General features: G+C 35.8%; 1 protein-coding gene across 5 annotated transcripts in view; it reads right to left on the minus strand.

Moving 5' to 3' along the window:
• Positions 1-27,118, minus strand: part of GRIA3 (glutamate ionotropic receptor AMPA type subunit 3) — a 378,184-nt gene that overhangs the window by 123,740 nt on the left and 227,326 nt on the right. For all 5 annotated transcript variants that reach the window (XM_049767079.1, XM_049767080.1, XM_049767076.1 and 2 more), the window contains one exon: positions 17,246-17,299. In XM_049767079.1, coding sequence (XP_049623036.1) covers positions 17,246-17,299 — 54 coding nt within the window. The remainder of the gene's footprint in view (positions 1-17,245; positions 17,300-27,118) is intronic.

Genomic DNA, 27,118 nt, shown 5'->3' on the forward strand with positions numbered 1-27,118 from the left:
AAGAAAGTATAGAAGAGAACACTAATAAGAACCAAGATAATATAAAGATAGAAATCAGAAAACTCCAAACTGAAATTTCAGGTCAAATAACAGGTCTGAAAAACTCAGTGGTTGAATTGAAGAAAAACATTGATGAGCTTTCCCACGGGTTAACAGCAGCTGAGGATAGAATAAGTACACTGGAAGATGAGATGAATAACAACTTCATACAGCATAAGAGACTGGAAAAAAGCCTTAAAGCAAATGATCAAACAATGGAAAAATTACTCAAAGAATGGGAACAGATGAAAATAGAAGTCTATGATAAGCTCAACAGAAACAATTTAAGAATCACTGGAGTTCCAGAGACCTAGAAAGAAAATCTCCAGGAAGAATCAACGGTCAAGAACATCATTAAAGAGAAACTACCAGAGCTAAAGAATACATGTGATCAAATCCTGCATGCCCGAAGAGTACCAACTAAAAGAGACCCCAGAAAAAAACACCCGAAAACACATCCTAGTCACAATGATGAATCCCATAGATAGAGACAGAATTCTGAACGCAGCAAGATCAAAAAAGAAATTACATTCAAGGGAACATCCTTGAGATTTACCGCAGACCTGTCACAAGAAATACTCAAGGCAGTAGTGGGACATAGTGACAAAACTCAATGAAATAAATGCTTCGTCTAGAATACTGCATCCTGCAAAACTCACTTTCAAGGAACAATGCATGGTTTCACAGACAAACAACAGCTCAGAAACTTTACAGACTCAAAGCCAGTCTTAAAAGAAAAACAGAAAGACCTACTTTAAGACAAGACTGACCAATAGAAACACCAAACTTCGATAGAAAAAATGGCACTAAATCCCAGGACAATTCTTTCTCTCAATGTCAATGGACTAAATGCACCAGTTAAGAGACACAGAGTGGCCAAATGGATTAAAAAAAACTCAACCCAACCTTCTGCTGCCTACAAGAAACACACCTGAATAGTCAGAACAAGCATAGACTCAAAATAAAAGGCTGGAGGAAAATCATCCAAGCAAACAATACCCATAAAAAAACTGGAGTGGCTATAATAATATCAGATGATGCAAACTTTATACTCAGGAAAGTTATAAGGGACAAAGATGGACATTTTGTATTAATCAAGGAAATTGTATAGCAGGAAGAAATCACTCTCCTAAACATATATGCACTGAATGATGGGCCAGCAAAATATTTAATACAATTGTTGACAAATTTGAAAAATAGTATAAATAACAACATAATAATTGTAGGAGACCTCAATACTGCATTTTCAACACTTGATAGGTCAACCAGACCGAAATCCAACAAGAATGTACTAGACCTGAAAAGAGAAATGGAAGAAAGAAGCCTAGTAGAAATATATAGGAAACTCCATTCCCAGAAACCTGGATACACAGTCTTCTCTAATGTACATGGGACATTCTCTAGGGTAGACTACATGCTAGCACATAAAACATACCTCTATAATATCAAGAGGATAGAAATTTTGCAGGCTACCTTCACTGACCACAAGGCCCTGATATTATATGTGAACTACAAAGGGACACAGAAGAAAAACTTAATACCTGGAAGTTAAACAGCCTAATACTGAATAACCAGTGGGTCTGAGATGAAATCAAAGAGGAAATCAAAACCTTCCTGGAAACAATTGACAATAGAGACACAAACTATCAGAACTTATGGGACACAGCAAAAGAGGTACTGAAAGAAAAATTTATAGCTTTGCAAGCACATATCAAGAAAGAAGAAGGGGCATACCTGAATAGCTTAATGATGCAACTCGTAGAATTAGAGAGTGCTCAATGAAAGGAACCAAAAATAGGGAAACAGAAGGAAATAACAAAGCTGAGAGCAGAAATTAAGTGGAAACCCAAAAAACAATCCGAAAGATCAACGAAAGCAGAAGTTGGTTTTTTGAAAAAATAAACAAGATTGATAGACCACTGGCAAAACTAACAAAGAAAGAGAGAGAGAAACTTGATAACTCATATTAGGAAGAAAAAAGGAGAGATCACAACTGATATGGCAGAGATTCAAAGGGTAATCAGAAACTACTTTGAGAAATTCTATGCCACTAAAAATGAGAACCTGGAAGAAATGGATAAATTCTTGGACTCTAATAATCTTCCACGGTTGAATGAAAAGGATGTAGCATATCTAAACACACCCATCACTATTGAGGAAATTAAGTCAGTAATCAAATGTCTGCCCAAAAACAAAAGCCCAGGCCCAGATGGATTTACTAATGAATTCTTTCAAACCTTTCAAGAGGAACTACTACCAATCCTGGCAAGACTCTTCCATGAAATTGAAAAAACGAGAAAACTTCCAAATAGCTTTTATGAAGCCAACATCACCTTGATACCTAAACCAGACAGAGATGCTACAAAAAAAGAAAATTACAGACCAATATCGCTGATGAATGCAGATGCAAAGATCCTCAACAAAATCCTGGCAAATAGGATTCAATACCTCATTAAGAAGATCATCCACTATGACCAAGTAAGGTTCATCCCAGGAATGCAAGGATGGTTTAACATCCGTAAATCTATCAATATAATACACAACATCAACAACAAAAAAATAAAAACCACATGATCATATCAATAGATGCAGTGAAAGCATTTGATAAGGTCCAACACCCATTCTTGACCAAAACTCTCAGCAAGGTGGGAATGAAAGGAACCTTTCTGAATATAGTTAAGGCCATCTCCGACAAGACAGTGGTAAATATCATTCTCAATGGAGAAAAACTAAAAGCCTTCCCTCTAAATTCTGGCACAAGACAAGGCTGTCCTCTCTCACCACTTCTATTCAACATAGCACTGGAAGTACTCGCTATAGCGATTAGGCAAGAAAAAGATACCAAGGGAATCCAGATAGGAAAGGAAGAATTAAAGCTCTCGCTGTTTGCAGATGACATGATACTCTACTTAGAAAACCCTAAAGACTCTACCAAAAAGCTTCTAGAAATAATAGACTCATATAGCAAGGTGGTAGGCTATAAAATTAACACACAAAGATCAATGGCCTTCCTATACACCAATAGTAATAAGGAAGAAATGGACATTAAGAAAACAACCCCATTCACAATAGTGCCACACAAACTCAAATATCTTGGAATCAACTTGACTAAAAATGTGAAGGACCTATACAAAGAAAACTATAAAACTCTGCTCCAATAAATTAGAGAGGACATGCAGAAATGGAAACACACCCTGCTCATGGATTGGCAGGATTAACATCACTAAAATGTCAATACTCCCCAAAGTATTGTACACATTTAATTTGATCCCTCTAAAGATACCCATGACATTCTTCAAAGAAGTGGATCAGGCACTTTTGAAATTCATTTGGAACAATAAACACCCTAGAATAGCTAAAGCAATCATTGGGAAAAAGAATATGGGAGGGATTACTTTCCCCAACTTTAAACTTTACTACAAAGCGATAGTTATCAAAACAGCTTGGTATTGGAATAAAGACAGGACCTCAGATCAATGGAAGAGGCTTGAATAATCTGAGAATGTTCCACAGACATACAATCACCTAATATTTGATAAAGGAGCAAGAAATCCTAAATGGAGCAAAGAAAGCCTCTTCAACATGTGGTGTTGGCATAACTGACTAGCCACTTGTAAAAAATTGAACTTAGACCCCCAGTTAACCTCATGTACGAAGGTAAAATCCAAATGGATTAAAGACCTTGATATCAGACAGAAACCACAAGATATATAGAACAACATGTAGGCAAAACACTCCAGGACATTGAGACTACAGGCATCTTCAAGGAGGAAACTGCACTCTCCAAGCAATTGAAAGCAAAGATTAAAAGATGGGAGTATATTAAGCTGAGAAGCTTCTGCTCCTCAATGGAAATAGTGCCCAGGATACAAGAGCTGCCCACTGAGTGGGAGAAACTATTCACCCAATACCCATCAGATAAGGGGCTAATCTCCAAAATATAGAAGGCACTGACAGAACTTTACAAGAAAAAAACATCTAATCCCATCAGAAAATGGGGAGAAGAAATGAACAGACACTTTGACAAAGAAGAAATACAAATGGCCAAATGACACATGAAAAAATGTTCCACATCACTAATTATCAGGGAGATGCAAATCAAAACAACTATGAGGTACTACCTCACATCCCAGAGATTGGCACACATCACGAAGAATGAGAACAAGCAGTGTGTGCGGGGATGTGGAGAGAAAAGTACTCTTATCCACTGCTGGTGGGAATGTCAACTAGTTCAACCTTTATGGAAAGCAATATGGAGATTCCTCCAAAAACTGGAACTCGAGCTCCCATACGACCCAGCTATACCACTCCTAGGAATATACCCTAGGAACACAAAAATACAATACAAAAATCCCTTCCTTACACCTATATTCATTGCAGCACTATTTACCATAGCAAGACTCTGGAAACAACCAAGATACCCTTCAACAGACGAATGGCTAAAGAAATTGTGGTACATATACACAATGGAATATTACGCAGATGTCAGGAGAGATGAAGTCATGAAATTTTCCTATACATTGATGTACGTGGAATCTATTATGCTGAGTGAAATAAGTCAGAGAGAGAGAAAAAAAAAACGGAGAATGGTCTCACTCATCTATGGGTTTTAAGAAAAGTGAAAGACATTATTGCAATAATAATTTTCAGACACAAAAGAGAAAAGAGCTGAAGTTACAGCCCACCTCATGAAGCTCACCACAAACAGGGATGAGTTTAGTTAGAGAAATAACTATATTTTGAACTATCCTAACAATGAGAATGTATGAGGGAAATAGAAAGCCTGTCTAGAGTACAGGTGGGGGTTGTGTGGGGAACAGGGAGACTTGGGACATTGGTGATGGGAATGTTGCACTTTGATGGTGATGGTAATGTTGCCCAATGATAGGTGGTGTTCTTTACAGGACTGAAACCCACACAACACAATCATGTATGTAATCAAGGTGTTTAAATAAAAAATATATTAAAAAAACAAAAAACTATACCAAATAAGAGAAGGTTTCAAAAAATATGTTTGAGACCAAGTTAGAATAGCAACAGGGAATGTACAACCTACTCAATTTTTCACTCACAGTTGGAAATTATTTTATAAATTCCTGACTTCTTTCAATAAAACTCTCAAAAGTAGGGACAAGGAGCTTTTATATGGGGAATTGAGAAAACTGGAAAGAAATGGACACCTCCATTTTCAGAGTAATAAAGGGTGTGATGTTGAAACATTGTATGCCTGAAGCCCTATCATAGCATAATAAACCATAGTAATAAACATAAAATTAAAGTCAATAAGTAAAATACCAAATTTTATCTTCTTCATCATATGTTTGAAAGTTTGGTTTATTGGTTAAATTATCATTTATGTATTTTGGTAATGTTATATTTTGAAATATTTAAGTCTCCATTCCAATATATTCACCTTGAAATCTGTGGTTCCCATCTCAAGCAGAGACATTTAGAAAGCATTATAGTGTAAAATTTCTTAAAATAATATAAAGTCTCACCAGTAAGAGACCGAACTTCAACTTCTCAGCTATATTATTTCTCCTGATCTCTAACATCCTGCTATCATGTGACATTTATCTTTATTTTTTACCTTTTCAAACATTCTGGCAATTATGTGTATTATTATATGTTACGATATTTTAATATATTAACCATATATACATTCGTGAACACAGAGGAGTTGAATGCAGCAAAGGGAATATATTAGAAATAAATAAAATTAGGTGTTGACTGTCTCTAACACCAACTGCTTTTCTCCTAAAATGGTTATTTGATTTTCTTTTATATATTTATAGCATACTACATCTGAAAGAGTGAGAATAGATTTTCTAAAAAGTTCTGCAAAGATGGAGAATTGTTTTTGGCTGGATTTGTAAATTGTCTCACCATTTATTATGACAACACAAGGCATTGCCATCTATTCACAAACTGTCCTAATTTTTATTTTTTGAGTTGATCACTTGCAAATATATCAGTAGGAATAATTGGCCAAATTCACTTACACTCCTCTAAATAAAATACCAGAACAGAAATAGCAAATATCATCTAGAAATTGAACCAGGAGAACAGAAGTGCAAAGCTTAATGCACATTTGCTCTTAGACAGAATCTCTCTGATTCTCTTTCTGCCACTGATCTTAACTGCCACTTCACTTCAATATCTATTTGTAGAAGACACTTGGAAGGTAAGTGTTCACTAAAAGTTAGGCAGTACTGACTCAGATTCAATGGTTTCTCTTCTAGCATGCTCAAAAATAAGCTACATTTTCATTACATTATTGCTATATCCTATAGGTAGTATGTTTAAATAAGTCTAAGCACATAAAACAATCTATAATATTTTAGCAAAATGCTAATATAACAGAATTTATCTATCGCTCTATCTCAGAAAGACAGTTTTATGGGCTAAGCACATGCTTTAACTCACAAGTGAAAATGGTTCTTTATTCTCTTGTAGAAATGGACAAGCTCAGTCCATGATGTTTTGAAATTGAGACCTGAATTTGCTGACTGTCACTGGGAAAGCACTAAAGCTGCATTTTTTTTCACAGAACCATTTTAGGAATGTCAAATTTATTTCTGTGTCCTTTATCAGGTTCTGAGAGGGAAAACTGTGTTCCCCACATTAATTTCACTAATAATTACATCAATTTTTCACATTATTAACTTCTTATGTTGAGCTCAACTTACAGCTCAACTATTTTACTGTTGCAAATATTCCCACCCTTTTCAAATAGTGCACATGGCGTCTATCCAAATAGCAAATTTCCTGTTTTATTAAGTGAAACTTCTGCAAACCCAATTTTATTATTTTATGGGGAATCGTCATAACCGAAAATAATAAGATAATGTTTTTTTGTGTTCTTAGATTAGGTATCAATTCTAGAACTGTTTATATTTGATTAATAGTTTGGTTGAATTGTTGGTCTTTTGGGTGAGAGTAGAGGAAGACTCTAATTTTCATGGCAGTATTTTTCCTTTGGATAAATGAGTAAACTATGCAAAGGAAGAAATTAAAAGATTATAAAATACAGAGAAATAGTGGAGCTAGTCCTACTGCTCACAGATATAGAAGTTGAAATGCTACTTCTAAGATTCTGTGCATTGATTATTTGCCTTTGTGCAGCATTGAAAATATTGATTGGAATTATGGTGTAATCTTCAGAAGTTATTCATTTGAATGGCTAAAATTACTCATTTGGATTTACAAGTTCTGTTGTATTTCATCAAGTGAATCTGTTTTTACAATTGCATCACATCTCATTTGAGCCAGACTACTGCTGCCCAGATATGAATACAACAATATTAAGTCAAGCATGACCTTTGTGCCTAAGCAATTCATGCAGGGCCTTGTATACTATATTTGATTAATTCTCCAAGGCTATTTTCTACACAGACACTGGTTACACAACTAGCATTCAAACACAGATTATCCCTGATTTGAGAACAGCCAGACTGATTTGTCTCTCTAAGATTCAAATAATGAGCATTATCCTACTTTCCTTGATTTATACATACTGTATTTCAGTTTCCTTCTGGTCATGTGGAAAATAGTTGGAAATAAATAAATTCAAGGATTACTTTTAGATAATTTATTTTTATGATATTTTATGAAGATTTCCTTCATATAATTCTTTTTTTTTTTTTTTTTTTTTTTTTGGTTTTTGGGCCACACCCGTTTGACGCTCAGGGGTTACTCCTGGCTATGTGCTCAGAAATCGCCCCTGGCTTGGGGGGACCATATGGGACGCCGGGGGATCGAACCGCGGTCCGTTCCGCTTACAAGGCAGACACCTTATCTCTAGCGCCACCTTCCCGGCCCCTTCTTCATATAATTCTTAGGGTGCATTCTATATGGAGAGGAAAACAGAGACAAGATAAGATGGGTGACTTTCATTGAGCTGATGGTAGATTATGAATGAGAAATGAAAAAAGTGGATTGCCTATAGGGAAGATAAAAGCAATAGAATAAGGGCTGGAAGGCTGCCAAGGACAAGTATCTATCTCACAATTTGGATGAAGGCTGGCTTTGCCTTTAGAGCCATTTGAATTGCTCATCTGGGTGATGCTTCAATAGAGAAATGCATAGTAATTGCACTGAGTCAAGTTATCAGGTTGCTAATGAGAGACACAAGTCTTTTTCTAGAAGCAGGTCCATCCTCCTGGGAGGATGTAATGTGTAGAGTTGAAGATTGCTCCTTATAAATTAGCATTTGATTACAGGTTGCTTGTATTGTTCACTCACTATTTTATTCTCCAATCGGATCAACAAATACATTTTGAAATATTTTAAGTGCTATGTGTTGGTGCATGGTGAGCTATATATAACAAACTAGGTCCATGACCTCACAGCATTTTAGTCCCGTGGGAGTTATTTATATGAAAATCCAAGCCATTACCATTTGACATACAGGTTATTAAGAGAAAAATGACTACTTATATCCTTTTTATTAATAGTTATATTGGGGCATAATTTAAATACCATAATATTGATCCATTTAAGATTGATTTGATTATTTTTCTTGGGTTTTGGGCCACACCTTATGGTGTTTAGGGTTTACTCCTGGCTCTCTGTTCACATATTACTCCTGGGGCTCAAAGGACCATATTGGGTGTGTGGGCAGGCTATTTAGAAAGCAAGCACTGTGTCTGCTGTATTATGTCTCTATTCCCGGGCATTGACTTTTAAAGCAAAACTCAAATCATGCCTCTCCCTGCTTGTAATTCTGTTTTTGTTGAAAGCAGCGAAACCTCTTTAACCGGCTTTCAGAAATCTTGGTCTTGTCACTCCCTCTGCTCCAGTACAAATTGCCATTGACAGTTTGGGTAGGTATCATACTCTTTTCTACCTCAGGATAGTGGTGCATAATATTCTATATGCATTTCATATCTTTTCTCTGATATATTGTGCAACTGGATGGATCTTTCTCAGAATTCAAATCATTGCTTCATCTTTTCAGCAAGGTTCTATTTGGTCATGCAGCTTAGGGGTTCAGGCTCCTCACATCCTTCCTTCTTATTTCCTGTTTTTTCTCTATGTTAATTATCAAGAATTGTTCAAGTTTTGGGTATCCATTTTGATTTGAGAGTTATTAAGGATAGCACCATATCTTCCCTCCTTTGTAGAAGCGAGAACAACGTTTTAGGCCCACAAGTAATATATAGGAGAAAAGCATTAGGAAGACATTTAGCACATTCATAGAGCATTACTGTGTATGCAAGCATGTGTATATAACTGGTAGTAGTCTGCTATTTGTTACCCGTCTAAAATAGTACAAAGAAGTAAATTGAGAACAACCTTTTATTGTCAGCATTTGATAGGGTAATATTTTGACGATTGAAATTAATAGCAAAACAATTGAAATTTTGTTTTATATATCTTTGTTTTCTTTGTAGTTTTTAGTTAATTTATTTTTGCTGTATTTCTATTGCTGTGTGGAAATTGAGGGGTAACTAACAGTTACACCGAGAAACACTATTTTTTCAGAGGACATAGTCTGGGGAAATAAGGGGGAATCAATTTTTTTTTTCTATTCATCTTGCTAGACTTTTGGGTAGGAAGAGCCATGTTCTTGTTAATTTCAGAGAGCAGGAATGGATGACTGACTATAATGAAAGTTTTTTTTTAAACTGGGAGAATAAGAGTCTTAAAATTGTCTACATTGTGCTGACAAATGTCTGTGGCTTTCTAAATGTGTAGTAGGAAATTGGACCCCTGCCCAGCTACCACTCCACATTCCCTTTGGTGCTCTGCAGTATCCTATCTCTCTGGAGAAGCAAGTGAATACTGAGACTTTATACCTAAAGGATATGACTGGGCTCTTGATATTTGGGACCAGTGGGAGGTTTGTTTAACTCCATTGCCTTTACGGCTAGGATATGGCCTAATGAGTTCTGTGTTTACATACCATATGTTGAGGTGTCAGTGATTACAATGGGTAGTTTTGAGCATTTGAATATTTTACTTATATTAAAAATGCAAGAATAAAGGAAGGGTAAAACTTGCTAACAAAATAGAATATCTGTAATGTCAAGGGATAAAAAGGAAACTGGTTATTGGCAAACAACATTGCACTATTCAGTCTCATTCAAATTGGTTTACTCTTTAAAAAACACAAAGAGTGATGAGTGCAGTTAGAGAAATAACTACATTGAGAACTGTCATAACAATATGAATGAATGAGGGAAGTAGAAAGCCTGTCTAGAGTACAGGCAGGGGTGGGATGGGAAGGAGGGAGATTTGGGACATTGGTGATGGGAATGTTGCAATGGGGAAGGGGGGTGTTCTTTACATGACTGAAATCCAACCACAATCGTGTTTGTAATCAAGGTGTTTAAATAAAGATATTAATAAAAAAGTAAACCTTTCATGATATAAGGCACACGAAAATACTGTAAATCCTGGTTCTCTCTCTTTTAGTCTCTATTTAATGAACAATGCTTTTGTTTTAGAAAAGTTTTGGAACAACTAGTGCTTTAACTCTAAGTGTGGCACTAGGTAAGTGAGAAAGAGAAATAAAGAGTATGAAAGATAAAGGGAAAGTGGAGTGTGTCTGAGAGAAGAAGGGGGTGAGGAGGGGAAGAGACAGAATTGGGCAGGATAGAAGAGAGTGATGAAGGTATAATTAATACCTGTTAAGATGTATATACCTCCATGATATCTCTCCAGTCCCCTTTATCTCTCCTGGCCCCTAAGACATATTTTTATGTTGGTCCTCTGGACAAGGTTTCAAACACATTAATAAAGTTCCCCATTCTTAAAGTCACCCCCCATCATGTACTCTCAGAAATGTATAGTTTTTAGCTCATTAATGTACTTCATTTAAGTCTTGGCAAGTACTCCTAAGAACTTTGTAGGGTTGGCCCTTGGTCTCATTAAGATGTTTGAGTGGGTAAAATGGAAAGAGAAAGCTTTCCTGAGACTGACCAATGTAAATTAGAGAACTAGCTTGGTAACTGGTTAGCTCTGAGACTTTGGGTAAGACTCTTTTCTGAGCCTACATTTTGATTTCAAAATAGCTTAAAGAAGGCAGTGATTAGCAAATCTTGCCTCAAAGGAGTTCTTAAGTAAATGAATGAGAATGTTGAAACAGTTAACATAGTAGAGAGTCATCTAAGGAATGTTCCTTCACTTTTCTCCCTTAGCTTGCTAGATAGTAATATTGCCTAAATTCTAGTTGCAGTGTAACAGCTGTCCAAACACTGGGAACAGTTTTAATCTAGGCAGGAAGCTGTCAGAATTTTCAAGGTTATGGCTATTTGGTGCAGCAATGGATGTCATATGGCTTACCTTCTCTCCATGACATCTCAAAAGCTTTATTTTTTTGGAAGGGATGATCTCATTTTGGTGACTGGATATTAAACATTTATTGCTGGACTATCTAATCTAAAATTCAATTTATTTTGTGTTAATGTCTAAACTATTTTTGATTGATCCTTTATGTCTTGAGTCTGCTTAGAACTTACTTAAGGGCCTTATCATTTTTTGCCTTTTGCCTATATGGACTTATTTTAAGGCTTCCATGCACCTTATAAATTAGTAGTATCAAAAATAACAGGGTGCCCCCATTTATGACCTCAACAGTCACCCATTCTCACTGCTTGGCTTCCAGAAGGGAAACAAAACAGAGTTTAAATAAATGTGTAGTATTTAAAAGAATTTGATCAGTTCTATAATACAGTTATAATTCTTAACCATATATATGGATAATCCGAACTATAATTTAACATTTTTGTTATATTGAATATCTTTTAGTATAAATACCTAGATTATGTAATTCTTTTAATAATTACTTTTATTGTAGTTTGATAGCAGTGTTGTTTATGATATTGATGTACGAAGTTTCTTATCCTCCACTCACCAAAGTACCCAAGACCTTCCACTGCTGTTTTTGTGTCACTCCCTGTCCTTCTCTTCAATTAACCCTGACCCCTCTCTCCACACTTTGGTAACTAATTTTCTCTTTTTTATTTTTTGCAGTGTCATTGATTGAATTCAAAGATTTACACTACTTTAGCCCAGACTTAGGAATGGTATCTGTAAGATAACAGTTTAAGAGGTTTTGTTATATACTACCTAAAATAATCTTGTCTACAATAGCTCATGTTGGATAATAGTAATCTAGTATAATTACAAATTTTGCAGAATAGAAATGGTTTCAGAGAGTTTTACTTTATTATGAGGCTTGTAAAAGAACTCTTAGGATTATAAACCTATGTACCAAATCCTGGTTTACTGCTTTTTTTTGTTAGGCTCAGAGTTGATTTAGGGTTCTGTACACAGTAACTTAGATTTTATTATTGACAATGATGAGAACATTAAACCATAATATACAGCATGCCTGGCATCTGGGACCTGACAATAAAAGAATGATATATGTTTCTCTTAGGCCAAGGAAATTCCCTTTCTAATTTCTCCAATACTTACTATGCCTATGCAAAGGAATACAAAAATACCCCATAAAACCTTGCCACACTAGCCTGCCTTTCCTTTTTCTGTCTTTTTCTTTCTTGTTGTTGTTTTGTTGTTACTGCTGAAACTTTTTGTCATTGCTAGTTTTGTTTTTTTTTTCCTTTTTCTATTTTTTCTTTTAAATTGATATTTATAGCTTCTAGACAGGATCTTTCCAGCCCTTTTCCTCCCCAACAGAACCACAGAACTTGAATCATCTTGTTCTGCCTCATAAATTGAGGGAGAAAAACTGTATGGTACCAGGAGCAAACAGTCGCATGAATATTGAATGGAAATAAAATTGATAAGACCTAACTCCCATACCCAAATTCAATAACAGAATCAAGATACCCAATCTACAACAAGCTATACACAAAGGGGACCTGTTACACTAGCAGTCCATGGGACAAGAGGAATGGTACATGATACATTACTGGGAACAGGGGTAGAGGGAGGACAACACTGGTGGTGGGAATGGTCCTAATTCACTGTCACTATGTACCTTAAATATAACTGTAAGATTTGTAATTCACATTGGTACAATAAAAATTCTTTAAATAATTAAGAACCAAGATTTCTCTTCCTAAAGGATTGATTTGTTTATCCCCTATGGACTGGCATCTTACTTTTAATACTTAGAGAATATATATGCTATATTCCAAAATAAGATCTCTAATTTTCTTAAAATATAATTGATTGTACACATTTTCTAAGCAAAAAGTTTAAACATAATTTCCTTTTATATTTAAAAATATTTCTTATTAAAACATAATAAGATTTTTTTAAAGAAATTTTAAAATATAGTTACAATAATCTTTCACCTTTGTTGCTGTTCTTTTTTGTTTGTTTGTTTTTTGTTTTTTGGGCCACACCCAGTGACGCTCAGGAGTTGCTCCTGGCTATGAGCTCAGAAATCGCGCCTGGCTTGGGGAACCATATGGGATGCCGGGGATCGAACCTAGGTCCGTCCTAGGCTAGCACAGGCAAGGCAGGCACCTTACCTCTAGTGCCACCGCACTGGCCCTGTTTGTTGCTATTCCTTTGGTGTAAGAGCTCTTTAATGATTATGATTCTCTCGTGCTAATGTAACAAACTTGAGGTTAAACATGTTATATAATAATTTAATAGATTCTTTATCATAGTGAAAACTTCACATTTCTCTTTCACTCCACAGAGATGGTATTTTTCAGAAGTGCTTAAGGGTATTACTGATTTAGAAGCATTTGGTTAATTTTTAAACCAATTACTCTTTTAGAGAAAATACTGTAAATGAACTTTAATGAATTAATGGCTTCTAGGAAGCCACAATTTTGATTGGTTTAAGTAATAGAAAATTTTCACCCCAATACCTATCAGATAAGAGGCTAATCTCCAAAATATACAAGGCACTGACAGAACTTTACAAGAAAAAAAATCTAATCCCATCAAAAAATGGGGAGAAGAAATGGACAGACACTTTGACAAAGAAGAAATACAAATGGCCAAAAGACACATGAAAAAATGCTCCACATCACTAAACATCAGGGAGATACAAATCAAAACAACTATGAGGTACCACCTCACACCACAGAGATTGGCACACATCACAAAGAATGAAAACAAGCAGTGTTGGCGGGGATGTGGAGAGAAAGAAACTCTTATCCACTGCTGGTCGGAATGCTGTCTAGTTCAACCTTTATGGAAAGCAATATGGAGATTACTCCAAAAACTGGAAATCGAGCTCCCATACGATCCACTTCTAGGAATATACCCTAGGAACACAAAAATACAATACAAAAATCCCTTCCTTACACCTCTATTCATTGCAGCACTAGTTACCATAGCAAGACTCTGGAAACAACCAAGATACCCTTCAACAGACGAATGGCTAAAGAAACTGTGGTACATATACACAATGGAATATTATGCAGCTGTCAGGAGAGATGAAGTCGTGAAATTTTCCTATACATGTATGTACATGGAATCTATTATGCTGAGTGAAATAAGTCAGAGAGAGAGAAAGACACAGAATGGTCTCACTCATTTATGGGTTTTAAGAAAAATGAAAGACATTCTTGCAATAATAATTTGCAGACACAAAAGAGAGGATGGCTGGAAGTTACAGCCCACTTCATGAAGCTCACCACAAACAGGGATGAGTTTAGTTAGAGAAATAACTACATTGTGAACTATCCTAACAATGAGAATGTATGAGGGAAATAGAAAGCCTGTCTAGAGTACAGGTGGGGGTAGGGTGGGGAGCAGGGAGACTTGGGACATTGGAGATGGGAATGTTGCACTGGTGATGGGTGGTGTTCTTTACATTTCTGAAACCTAAACACAATCATGTATGTAATCAAGTTGTTTAAATAAAGTATATATTAAAAAATGAAAAAAGAAGAAAAGAAATAAAATTTTCACAATATTGAAGGGTAGAAGTGGAAGGTAATTTCAGCAGGTTTGATGTCATCTGATGCCTCTCTGTGTGGCTTGCCATGATCACTTTCTTACTTTGACTTCATTTTATTTTATTGTGATTGTACATCCCTGATGTGATCTCTGTTGTCCAAATTTCCACTTTTTGAGGCCTCCCAAGCAATGCTCAGGACACCTGATAATCCCATTGGCTACTCTCAGAAGCAAGAGCCTGAGGATGCATGATGCTGAGATCCTTCAGTGCCAGGGATTATCGGGCCATTCCAGCTATTCTAGAGGCCTCCAGCGTCACACCTGAATGTGCTTGGGGATTTCCAGGGGTGTGCTCCGCAATATTTTAGAGGACTATGTTGTATTGGAAATCAAACTCAGTCTGGGGCATGCTAGGTATGTATCTTATATGTATGTATCTATTGTAGTTAAGTTGATAAATTAAGTTTTGTCGTTTCTTGTTCCCAAATTTCCTCTTCTAGTAAGAACCAGTCTAATTTATATAAGGCACATTTGAAATCAATCACCGCTTTAAGGGTCTTATTTTCAAATAAGTGAAGACACTTTCTGAAGCACTGGAAGTTAAGTCTTCATCAAAAGAATTTTGGTTGTCTCACAGTTCATCATATAACACAGTATCATTTAATCAAAGAAAATGATTTCCAACAGACTATGTTGTTAACTAGTCTCTAACTCATTATATCATTTAGCACAGCTGTACTGAAAGATTTGTATATAGATTTTTTTAGTTTATTTACTTTTCAGCCCACACATCCAAGTTCACAGGGCTTATTCTTTTTTATTTCTCCCTTTATTTAAATACCATAGTTACAAAGTTGTTCGTGATTGGGTTTCAGTTTTACAATGTAGAACATCATTGACCAGTATACATTTCATGTCACTAATACCCCCAGTTTCCCTCCCTCTTCCTCCTTCCTGCCTCTGGGGCAGAAATTTTACTCTCTCTCTATCCTTTCCCCCCTTTTTAGACACTGTGGCTTGCAATATTATTAATGAAGGGGTACCATGCCTATCACTTTATCGTTGTTCAGCACCCAGTTCTTGTTCAGTGTGATCAGTTCCAATTATCATTGTCTTAGTGGTCCCTTCTCTACCCTAAATGCACTGCTCAATGTCTGTGGCAAGCTTCCTAACATGGACTGGTCCTCATGGCCTAAATCTCTATTGTTTCTTGATACTATTACCATACTATCTTTTTGTTCTTATATTTCACTCATTCCACTCATAAAACTCTCCATATACAACCATGTATAAGCAAATTTCATGACTTACTTTTCTTAATAACTAAAATACCAGTTGCATAGTATTTCATTTTGTACCACAGTTTCTTTAGCCACTTATCTGTTCTTGGGCACTGGGTTGTTTCCATATGCTGGCCATTGCAAATAGTGAACACAGGATTGCAGAGGGCTTTTCTGTATTTTTTGGGTTCCTAGGGTATATTACTAAGTGGTATTGCTCGATTTTATGGAAGCTCAATTTTTTTATGGAATAATCATATTGTTTTTCAAAAATGCTGGATCAATCTATATCCTCACCAGCAGTGAATGAGAGTCTTAGGGCTTATTCTTGTTTCTGTGGTCAGGGATCACTCTTGGCAATGCTTGGGAGACTGTATATGGTGGCAGAGATGGAACTGTAGTTCTCTCTGTGCAAGGAAAGAACCTCAATCCTCCATATAATCTCCCTATTTCCCATACTTAGGGTTTTTGATGCTATTATACTTGAGCAGCACCATTTTCATTTTGTCCTCAGCACCTTGTTTATAGAATGACAGAAGTTTTAAAGGCCTGGAAAGTTTGAAGTTAAATATTTGAGCTGAGCTTTATGATGTATATAATTTTGATAGTCTCAGCGTTCATAGCCAAATCTACTCTGGCATTTTGTTTGAAGACATTTGATAGTGGTTTCCTTCTAGAAAAATAAATCCAGTACTGCTTTTCACAAACACTTTGCACCGATAAAATTAGGGAAAGTTTTATTTAAATGAGGAGTAAGTTTTCAATGTCCTCATGTCCTAGTTTTACATTTGAATCCTGGGTAAATATATTATATTTCAAAGAAATGGAATCTAGGGATAATAAATGAATTATCAATATCACATTTTTATTTCTAAATATGGAGAGAATATGAACTTTACATTTAAAATAGTGACAGTATAATTGAATACAAGAGTATTGCATTCAGGTTTTGGTATTTACTAAACTGGTTTTTCCAAGTGTCTAGAGAACACATTAGGTACTTCACATATTTCTTATTTGATGATTATAAATGACACAAACTAAATGGAATACATTGCCCTAGGAAATATAAACTCTCTTGTTCTTACCAGGTTAGCAAGCATGTAGTGATAACCTCTTGAATGTTTTCCCAGAATCACAACCTGCAGAAAGAAGAAAAGCATTCAATTGCACAATCAAGGGGATAGTTAGAGTAAATTACCTTGAAACGATCAACTCAATATTGAGTCTTTTATGTACAGCAAAATCATAGTTAACTGTAGCAGATTTCTTTTTGTTACATTTAAATATCAGGCAGAGAATGCAGGGGAAATTGCTAATGACAAAGCTAAAAATGTCAAAAAACAAGGGAGAAAAATGCTCTCTAAATTTTCAGGTCACTAGCATCATTGTCACTTAAAATAGCTAGCAAAAATGATGGAGATGATTACCCCCTACCCATGAACTGGATTTCTGTACTTAGCCGTTGAGATGGAAAATTGGCAGAATTTCACATACAAATTAGAAAACAGAATGTAAGGTACATTTTTTACTGTTATCTGGAATGCTTAGGGAATTGAACACTCAAGGAATGGGGCTAATGGAATTTTCAGGTTAATAGAGGTTGCTTTTGCTTATTGAAAATTTCTCTTAAATGCTTGCCTTCCCTTTCTTGCCACAATACAAAAGGCTTGTGACCAGATGTACATCTTTTGGTGCTGAAGATGATGCCTTCAGGCAGTGGCAGGGGGCATATTCCCCTAGGGGACATTTAGCAATGCCTGAAGACATTTTTTGTTGTGATGGATGGGAAAAATACTACTAGCATCTAGTAAGTAGAGGCCAGGAATGCTGCTAAGTATATCCTATAATGAAAAGTACTATCTCTCTCTCAACAATTACCTGGCTAAAATTGTCAGTAGTGTTGAGACTGGAAACCCTGTTTTATGACCTGACTCATAGCTTAAATTTTCTGAGTAACATTCTATTATACTAAGCTTTACAGGGTACATTACTACTTCAAAATATGTAAGTGGATTTAATTTTCCAGCCAAATGTATAGGTCAGATGTTGGAAGTTTTGGACTGAATACCCAATAATAGCTTTTTTAAATAGCTAAGTAGAAAAAAACTTTTAATGATTTGATTTTGTAAAATGCCATTTTATAGCATAATGATTATATGCAAAGTAAATGCTTGCTACAGATAGGTAGTGGGAATGTAGAGGCCATAATATACAGGTTAAAGACAACCAGAGAAAGAACTACATAGATTTTGTACAGATCTAATGCCAATATTATTTTAGAAATTTATCTTTAAGAAAACAATACAAAAGTATGACTACCCTATTTGGTCTAAATTCTTGGAAAAAGCCCCGTGTTAGTAAGGGATTATTAAGCCCAAGATCCATAAAAAATTTCTTTTTGGGTAGGTTATCAAAAGATTTAGATACAACTTAGGAAGAGGTCAAGTTGTAGATATCAACCTGGAACTATATTAAATAGGCTGTAAAACAATGATAATAATGGTGTTTATCCTTAATCTAGTACCAAGCATATTTTAAGCACTGTGTTATGTGCTTTATACCTATTTATTGCTTAGAACAACTTAGCTTATTAAACATCATTAGTTTCATTTCATAGATGAGCCAAAGACGGCTTAAGTAATTTTTCTAAGGCCACACAGGTAGGAAGTAATACAATGTGAATTAGAGCATTTGTCTACTTGCTTCTAATACTCATATTTGTATCAATACAGGAAATGATGTCTTAATATGTGTTAGATGTCAAATAGCAATAATTGCTCTAAGTTCATGGAGAAGATGAGAACCTAAGTTAAGGCCTGCTGAAAGGAACAGGAAAGGCTTTTTGGAGAACATGAAGTTAAATCAAGAGACATGGAGCTACTTGTCTAATACCTAAATATCTTATGCAGGCATTTAAAGTTTTCAAGTCAATTCACATGCAGAGAGAAGGGTGAGTAGACAAAGTGAGGATGTGTGAGCTGATTTCTATTAGTTTAAAATATGAGCCTCATTTATGACTGATTATTTATGGAGGAAATGAAAGCTTAATGAATGTCTTGAGGAGGTGATTTCTCGCGCTGCTGTGACATACAATGAGCTGTTAGGTATCTGCTGGGATGTATTCGTCAATGTCCGTTAGTGAGAAACATCCTTTCTGGTGGCATTTGTTAACTTTCAGTGGCAAGTTGGGACCATACATTTGTTGCATTTTTTAATTTAAGGAAAACCTACTACATAATAAAATCAGAAGGTTTTCAGTTCTGCCAGAAAACTGAGCAAGATTCCTAAGATCATGGTTCAGGATCTAGAAAGAAATAAAGAAACACGTTCAAAGGAAATAGAGTAAATTATTTTCACAAGAGTCAAGTTAGTATTTTTTTGAACATAGGAATCTGAAAGGTGAGAGGGAGCAATAAAAGCGTTTTTGTTGAATGCCTTGGTTTGGTTTTTGAGTCATAACCAATGATGCTCAGTGGTTACTCATGGTTCTGTAACTCGGGAATTACTCCTGATAGTGCTTAGAAGACGATATGGGATGCTGAGGCATCTAATCATTGTCTGGCATGTGCAAGGCAAGCACCTTACCTCAGGTATTATCTCTCCAACCCCTTTAATGCTTTGAGAAGTTGATTCTCCCTAAATACTATCTAGTAGGATAAGCTGGTCATATACTCATTATTTCCTTGTGTAAAATTACTCAACTTTCTCTAGCTTCCATTTCCTTGTCTGTAATGTGAGAAAATGGACCCGACCCTTCCTATGTAAGAAATATTATCAAGATAAAGTCGGGTAACTAACATCTACAAAAGTGTTTAGTATATACAATATGTAAATAGTCATGGTTATAAAAGTATGGGAAGGTAACCAAAAATGGTCATTTGCTAAGACATTGTTCCTCATGTTCAGAAAATATCAAAGTTTTAATCATGCTTTAATCATGGTCAAATGATTTTTTTCTCCAGAATGAGCTGACTTATCTGAAGGTAGCTCTCTATCAGCTCTCTATCCTTTTCAAAACTTAGCCTAGACTGGAAAAGATGGCAAAGTTATCTAAGGACAAGTGCCTTTAGGTGTCACGAGGCTGCTTTTCAAAGGCCTTAATTATTTCTTCATCCTTATTTTTAATAGTTACTACCAATCTTAGTTTTCTAGTTTTCAGTAAATGAAAAGTGATAAATTAAAAGGGGTGATATTAGAAAGATACATTTTAGCAATATAGGAACTGATTTAAAGAAGAAATTGGGTATCAAAAAAAAAGAGTAGGCATTGAACTACTGCACAGTATACTCATGGATGTTCATTGTGAATGCCTGAGTCATCAAGACATGCATTATTGCATTCAGTAATATCTCCTGAAAAATCCAGGAGCATAAGTAATACATTTTATGGATGGTTTCCATTAGAAATGCTTAAAGTCCTAGTACACTTCAGTTCTCTTGAAATTTTACATATATGGGAGAGCAATAATTCTACTGATGTGAACTAAGTGTGGCCTTGTTGCAAAATTGGTGATGCTTTTCTCTTGCTCTTTTCTTTTGTGTAAATTTTTGTTGCAGGGCTTGTGGGAGTAAGGGTGGGGTGGGAGGTTGTGTGCAATATGGTGCACAAAAGAGCTAGTTAATGGGAGCAGTTCTTGTTCAGTGAGTCCTAAATCTTTATTCTTTCCATCTGTTATAGATGAACAAGGCATAAATTGTCCCCTAAGTTCTTTAATGACTCTGGTAACCAACAGAATATTCAACTTTGCTTTTACAGTAATTATAATAGCTCTTTTTGAATTAGTTTCAGAACTTCAATTATAAAGGCAGTTTTATAGTCTACTGTGAAATTTAAGGAAGGTTCTCAAATCCATGTTCTCTATTTATTTTGCTTTTGTAAGATATTTTTGCAGATGATGGATGGCTTGATAGGATGGCAGGCATGATAAACATAGTAAAGAAAATGTGTGAAAAATAAATAAAATTAATAGTTTTAAGGAAATTTGCTTTTATCTCTGGGAATAAAGTCTGAAAGAAAAATGTCATAATCTTCATTCTGTGAAACATAAATGCATTTTATTTGCAGATGAAAAGGCTCCTACACACCAATCCACTGAGCTCTGTATATAGAACAGCATTAAATTATTTGTTAAAGAAGACAATGAACCATAGTCTACACATTGGGAAGACTTCCCTTTATTGACACCCCCATCCAGTTATCTATCAAATTGGGGACTGTATCATTGAGCCATTAAAATAAGTCAGAAAAGCCATTTCTTTTCCAATTTAATGCTTAATGTATGCATTTTTTCATAATTTTAGAAAATTTAAGTTACTCTACAAGACTACTCAAGAGAGGCCCACAGTCCCTTTGAGAACAAAAGCATCTGTTTTTCCATGCTCACATTAAAAAATATGTGTGTGAAAAAGTGTCTATGCTTTTTTCCCATTAGATCCATCTGGTATGCAGATTAGGTTATTTGCAGACCTAAGTATCTCCATATTTGGATATTCAACATCAGTGCCAAAAAAGAATCTATGCATACAGATTGATCTTGCTTTGAGTCCAGAAAACACTTTGCTGTACACCTTAACCTGTTTTCCTTTGATTTACATACTTTGAGAATCAGGGGCTGGGAAGAGAAATAGTGGAAGATCCTGGTTTTTATTTACCATCTTCCTTCATTCATTTTATGGGCATGTCCTCTTTATGAAAAAGAATTTTCTTTCCATTTTTTCAAAGAGAATACATAGTTTCAACATTTCTTTACCTTCCTTGCTTCCTTTCTCTGCCAAAAAATACTGTTGAGCTTGGTAGATAGCTCAAGTGGTTGAGGGCATACCCAGCATTGTGCAGGGCTGAGTTTAATTCTCAGCACTGCTTGATCCCATCTACTCCCGGCACCATATACTACTCAACCAATTCAGTTTGCTGTGGTGCTAGTGGAATGAAGCACTCCTGTGTGTGAATCTCATGAACAAATTATAGTTGTTCCATGGTAACCTAATTTCAGATGTGTTGGGAATTAAGTGAGTGGCATGCCATAGAAATTGTCTTTCGAAAATGTTATACCTCCCAGAAGGTATCTTCTATTAGTTTTGATAAAAGACATTCATTTTTCTTGTAAACACATAGCAGTAGTAAAATCTGTTAAATTATTTTCTAGTCATCTCAATTAGAACTTACATAATCTCTTAGAATTGACCATTTTTATATCATATTACAGTCAGCTGATTGAATAAAAGTGCTGGATTAGTAAAACAGAAAAGGACCAGTCAGCCATTCCGAAGGAGTTTAAATGCATGCACAAGAGTGTGAGTTTGTGTGTCTGTGTGTATGCATATTGGGCGATTGCAGAGGAGAAAAAAGGCTAAGACTTTTCATAAAGAATGAAAATGGTAGTATAAATGAGAAAACTCATCAGTGATTATGCTGTCTGGGGGGAAGTTTATGCTATAAAAAGGCAATTGAAAAAGGCATACAAATAAAATGCTAGAATGTGAAGATTAGAGGACAAGAAATTTACCAAAGAATATGTTATGGAAAGTTTTACTTTCCAAATTGCATTATCTACAACTGAATGGAATATGTGGAAGGTTTGATGCTATCCAGCAGAAAAAGAACTTATAACTGACAAATAATAAATGGCCATAGGAAGTTAATACAACAGATTAGTATTGATCCTGGGTCATTGAAACATGTGCTGACTTCCTTATACTAATCTCAAAACAGCATTCTCAAATTTTATTCCTTCACAGATTTCTCTAGTAACTTATATTTGATCCACATAACAAAATATTATTTAGATAATATTTATTTTTATAGCTATTTCTTTACTAAATTTGTCCATGTCCAAAAGCAATATGCATAAAACTACATGCAATAAAATAATGTAAATGTGAAATAAGGTAATGTTATACAAATGTCACTGGAAATCTTTTGGCATATCACCAGGAAAGTAGTGGTAAATATTGCTTTAAAGTCGCTATGCATTTTTTTCTAGTGAAGTAAAATAGTTTTATTTAAAGATATTTACTTAAATGTGAAGAGAAAGAAAAGAGAGATACATCTTTAAGAGAGAACATGGATTTCGCTCACCAAAGGGGTACAATCCAAGAGAATATATCTCAAGTTGAAATGTGGGTCAATTTTCAGGGTTGTAGAATGAACCTTACATGCCTTTACAAGGCGGGTACTATATGTGGATTTGTTCAATCTATCCCAATATAGAGTCTCTCATACAAAAAAGTTAAATAGTATGGGTAAAATAGACATGTCTTTAGGGAAACACAACACATAAAAGTCCTCTGCATTCCTATGTTCATCACAGCACTATTCACAATGGCCAGAATCTGGAAACAACCCAAGTGCTCAAGAACAGATGAGTGGCTAAAGAAACTGGTACATCTTCACAAAGAAATACTATGCAGCTGTTAGAAAAAGTGAAGTTATGAAATTTGCTTATACATGGATGGATATGGAGCATGTAAATATATATGGAGAGAAATGAGTTGGAGGAAGAGGGACAGACATAAAATGGTTCTACTCATTTGTGAGATGTAAAAAATAAGATAATATAGTAATAGTATCCAGAGACAATAGAGATAAGGGCCAGGAGGACCAGTCCACAGTAGGAAGCTTGTCACAAATAGCAGGAGAGTACAGTTAGGGCAGAGAAAGAACCACTATGACAATAATAGTTGAAAATGGTCACTTTGAACAAAACTTGGGTAATGAAAAGAGATAAAGTGATAGGCATGATACACCTTCAGCATTTCTATTGCAAAGCAGTTTCTAAAAGGAAAAATGAAAAGAGAGAAAGAGAGCAAGAGAAGAAAAATAACTGCCTCAGATGCAGGTCTGGGAGGGTAGGAGGGAAACTGGGCACATTGGTGCCAGTCAATGTGCACTGGTAAAAGGTGTTGTACATTGTATGACTGAAACTCAATAACGAACAGATTTGCAGTGTGGGAAAAAACCAACTGTTTTTTTTTTTAATTTTTTTTTATTTAAACACCTTGATTACATACATGATTGTGTTTGGGTTTCAGTCATAAAAGGAACACCACCCATCACCAGTGCAACATTCCCATCACCCAAGTCCCAAATCACCCTCCTCCCCACCCAACCCCCGCCTGTACCCTAAACAGGCTCTACATTTCCCTCATACATTCTCAATATTAGGACAGTTCAAAATGTAGTTATTTCTCTAACTAAACTCATCACTCTTTGTGGTGAGCTTCCTGAGGTGAGCTGGAACTTCCAGCTCTTTTCTCTTTTGTGTCTGAAAATTATTATTACAAGGGTGTCTTTCATTTTTCTTAAAACCCATAGATGAGTGAGACCATTCTGCGTTTTTCTCTCTCTCTCTGACTTATTTCACTCAGCATAATAGATTCCATGTACATCCATGTATAGGAAAATTTCATGACTTCATCTCTCCTGACAGCTGCATAATATTCCATTGTGTATATGTACCACAGTTTCTTTAGCCATTCGTCTGTTGAAGGGCATCTTGGTTGTTTCCAGAGTCTTGCTATGGTAAATAGAGCTGCAATGAATATAGGTGTAAGGAAGGGGTTTTTGTATTGTATTTTTGTGTTCCTAGGGTATATTCCTAGGAGTGGTATAGCTGGATCGTATGGGAGCTCGATTTCCAGTTTTTGGAGGAATCTCCATATCGCTTTCCATAAAGGTTGAACTAGACAGCATTCCCACCAGCAGTGGATAAGTGTTCCTTTCTCTCCACATCCCCGCCAACACTGTTTATTCTCATTCTTTGTGATGTGTGCCATTCTCTGGGGTGTGAGGTGGTATCTCATCGTTGTTTTGATTTGCATCTCCCTGATGATTAGTGATGTGGAACATTTTTTCATGTGTCTTTTGGCCATTTGTATTTCTTCTTTGTCAAAGTGTCTGTTCATTTCTTCTCCCCATTTTTTGATGGGGTTAGATGTTTTTTTCTTGTAAAGTTCTGTCAGTGCCTTGTATATTTTGGAGATTAGCCCCTTATCTGATGGGTATGGGGTGAATAGTTTCTCCCACTCAGTGGGTGGCTCTTGTATCCTGGGCACTATTTCCTTTGAGGTGCAGAAGCTTCTCAGCTTAATATATTCCCATCTGTTAATCTCTGCTTTCACTTGCTTGGAGAGTGCAGTTTCCTCCTTGAAGATGCCTGTAATGTCCTGTAGTGTTTTGCCTATGTGCTGTTCTATATATCTTATGGTTTTGGGGCTGATATCGAGGTCTTTAATCCATTTGGATTTTACCTTTGTACATGATGTTAGCTGGGGGTCTAAGTTTAATTTTTTGCAAGTGGCTATCCAATTGTGCCAACACCACTTGTTGAAGAGGCTTTCCCTGCTCCATTTAGGATTTCCTGCTCCTTTATCAAAAATTAGGTGGTTGTATCTCTGGGGAACATTTTCTGAGTATTCAAGCCTATTCCACTGATCTGAGGACCTATCCTTATTCCAATACCATGCTGTTTTGATAACTGTTGCTTTGTAGTACAGTTTAAAGTTGGGAAAAGTAATTCCTCCCATATTCTTTTTCCCAATGATTGCTTTAGCTATTCGAGGGTGTTTATTGTTCCAAATGAATTTCAAAAGTGTCTGATCCACTTCTTTGAAAAATGTCATGGGTATCTTTAGAGGGATGGCATTAAATCTGTATAATGCCTTGGGGAGTATTGACATTTTGATGATGTTAATCCTGCCAATCCATGAGCAGGGTATGTGTTTCCATTTCCGTGTGTCCTCTCTTATTTCTTGGAGCAGAGTTTTATAGTTTTCTTTGTATAGGTCCTTCACATATTTAGTCAAGTTGATTCCAAGATATTTGAGTTTGTGTGGTACTATTGTGAATGGGGTTGTTTTCTTAATGTCCATTTCATCCTTATTACTATTGGTATATAGAAAGGCCATTGATTTTTGTGTGTTAATTTTGTAGCCTGCCACCTTGCTATATGAGTCTATTGTTTCTAGAAGCTTTTTGATAGAGTCTTTAGGGTTTTCTAAGTAGAGTATCATGTCATCTGCAAACAGTGAGAGCTTGACTTCTTCCTTTCCTATCTGGATTCCCTTGATATCCTTTTCTTGCCTAATCGCTATAGCAAGTACTTCCAGTGCTATGTTGAATAGGAGTGGTGAGAGAGGACAGCCTTGTCTTGTGCCAGAATTTAGAGGGAAGGCTTTCAGTTTTTCTCCATTGAGGATAATATTTGCCACTGGCTTGTGGTAGATGGCCTTCACTATATTGAGAAAGGTTTCTTCCATTCCCATCTTGCTGAGAGTTTTGATCAAGAATGGGTGTTGGACCTTATCAAATGCTTTCTCTGCATCTATTGATATGATCATGTGGTTTTTATTTTTCTTGTTATTGATGTTGTGTATTATGTTGATAGATTTACGGATGTTAAACCAGCCTTGCATTCCTGGGATGAAACCTACTTGATCGTAGTGGATGATCTTCTTAACGAGGCATTGAATCCTATTTGCCAGGATTTTGTTGAGGATCTTTGCATCTGCATTCATCAGTGATATTGGTCTGTAATTTTCTTTTTTGGTAGCGTCTCTGTCTGGTTTAGGTATCAAGGTGATGTTGGCTTCATAAAAGCTATTTGGAAGTGTTTCTGTTTGTTCAATTTCATGAAAGAGTCTTGCCAAGATTGGCAGTAGTTCCTCTTGGAAAGTTTGATAGAATTCATTAGTGAATCCATCTGGACCTGGGCTTTTGTTTTTCGGCAGACATTTGATTACTGTTTTAATTTCATCAGTGGTGATGGGGGTGTTTAGATATGCTACATCCTCTTCCTTCAACCGTGGAAGATTATAAGAGTCCAAGAATTTATCCATTTCTTCCAGGTTCTCATTTTTAGTGGCGTAGAGTTTTTCAAAGTAGTTTCTGATTACCCTTTGAATCTCTGTCATATCAGTAGTGATCTCTCCTTTTTCATTCCTGATACGAGTTATCAAGTT

This window comes from Suncus etruscus, chromosome X (assembly GCF_024139225.1).
Source record: "Suncus etruscus isolate mSunEtr1 chromosome X, mSunEtr1.pri.cur, whole genome shotgun sequence".
Classification (NCBI taxonomy): Eukaryota; Metazoa; Chordata; class Mammalia; order Eulipotyphla; family Soricidae; genus Suncus; species Suncus etruscus.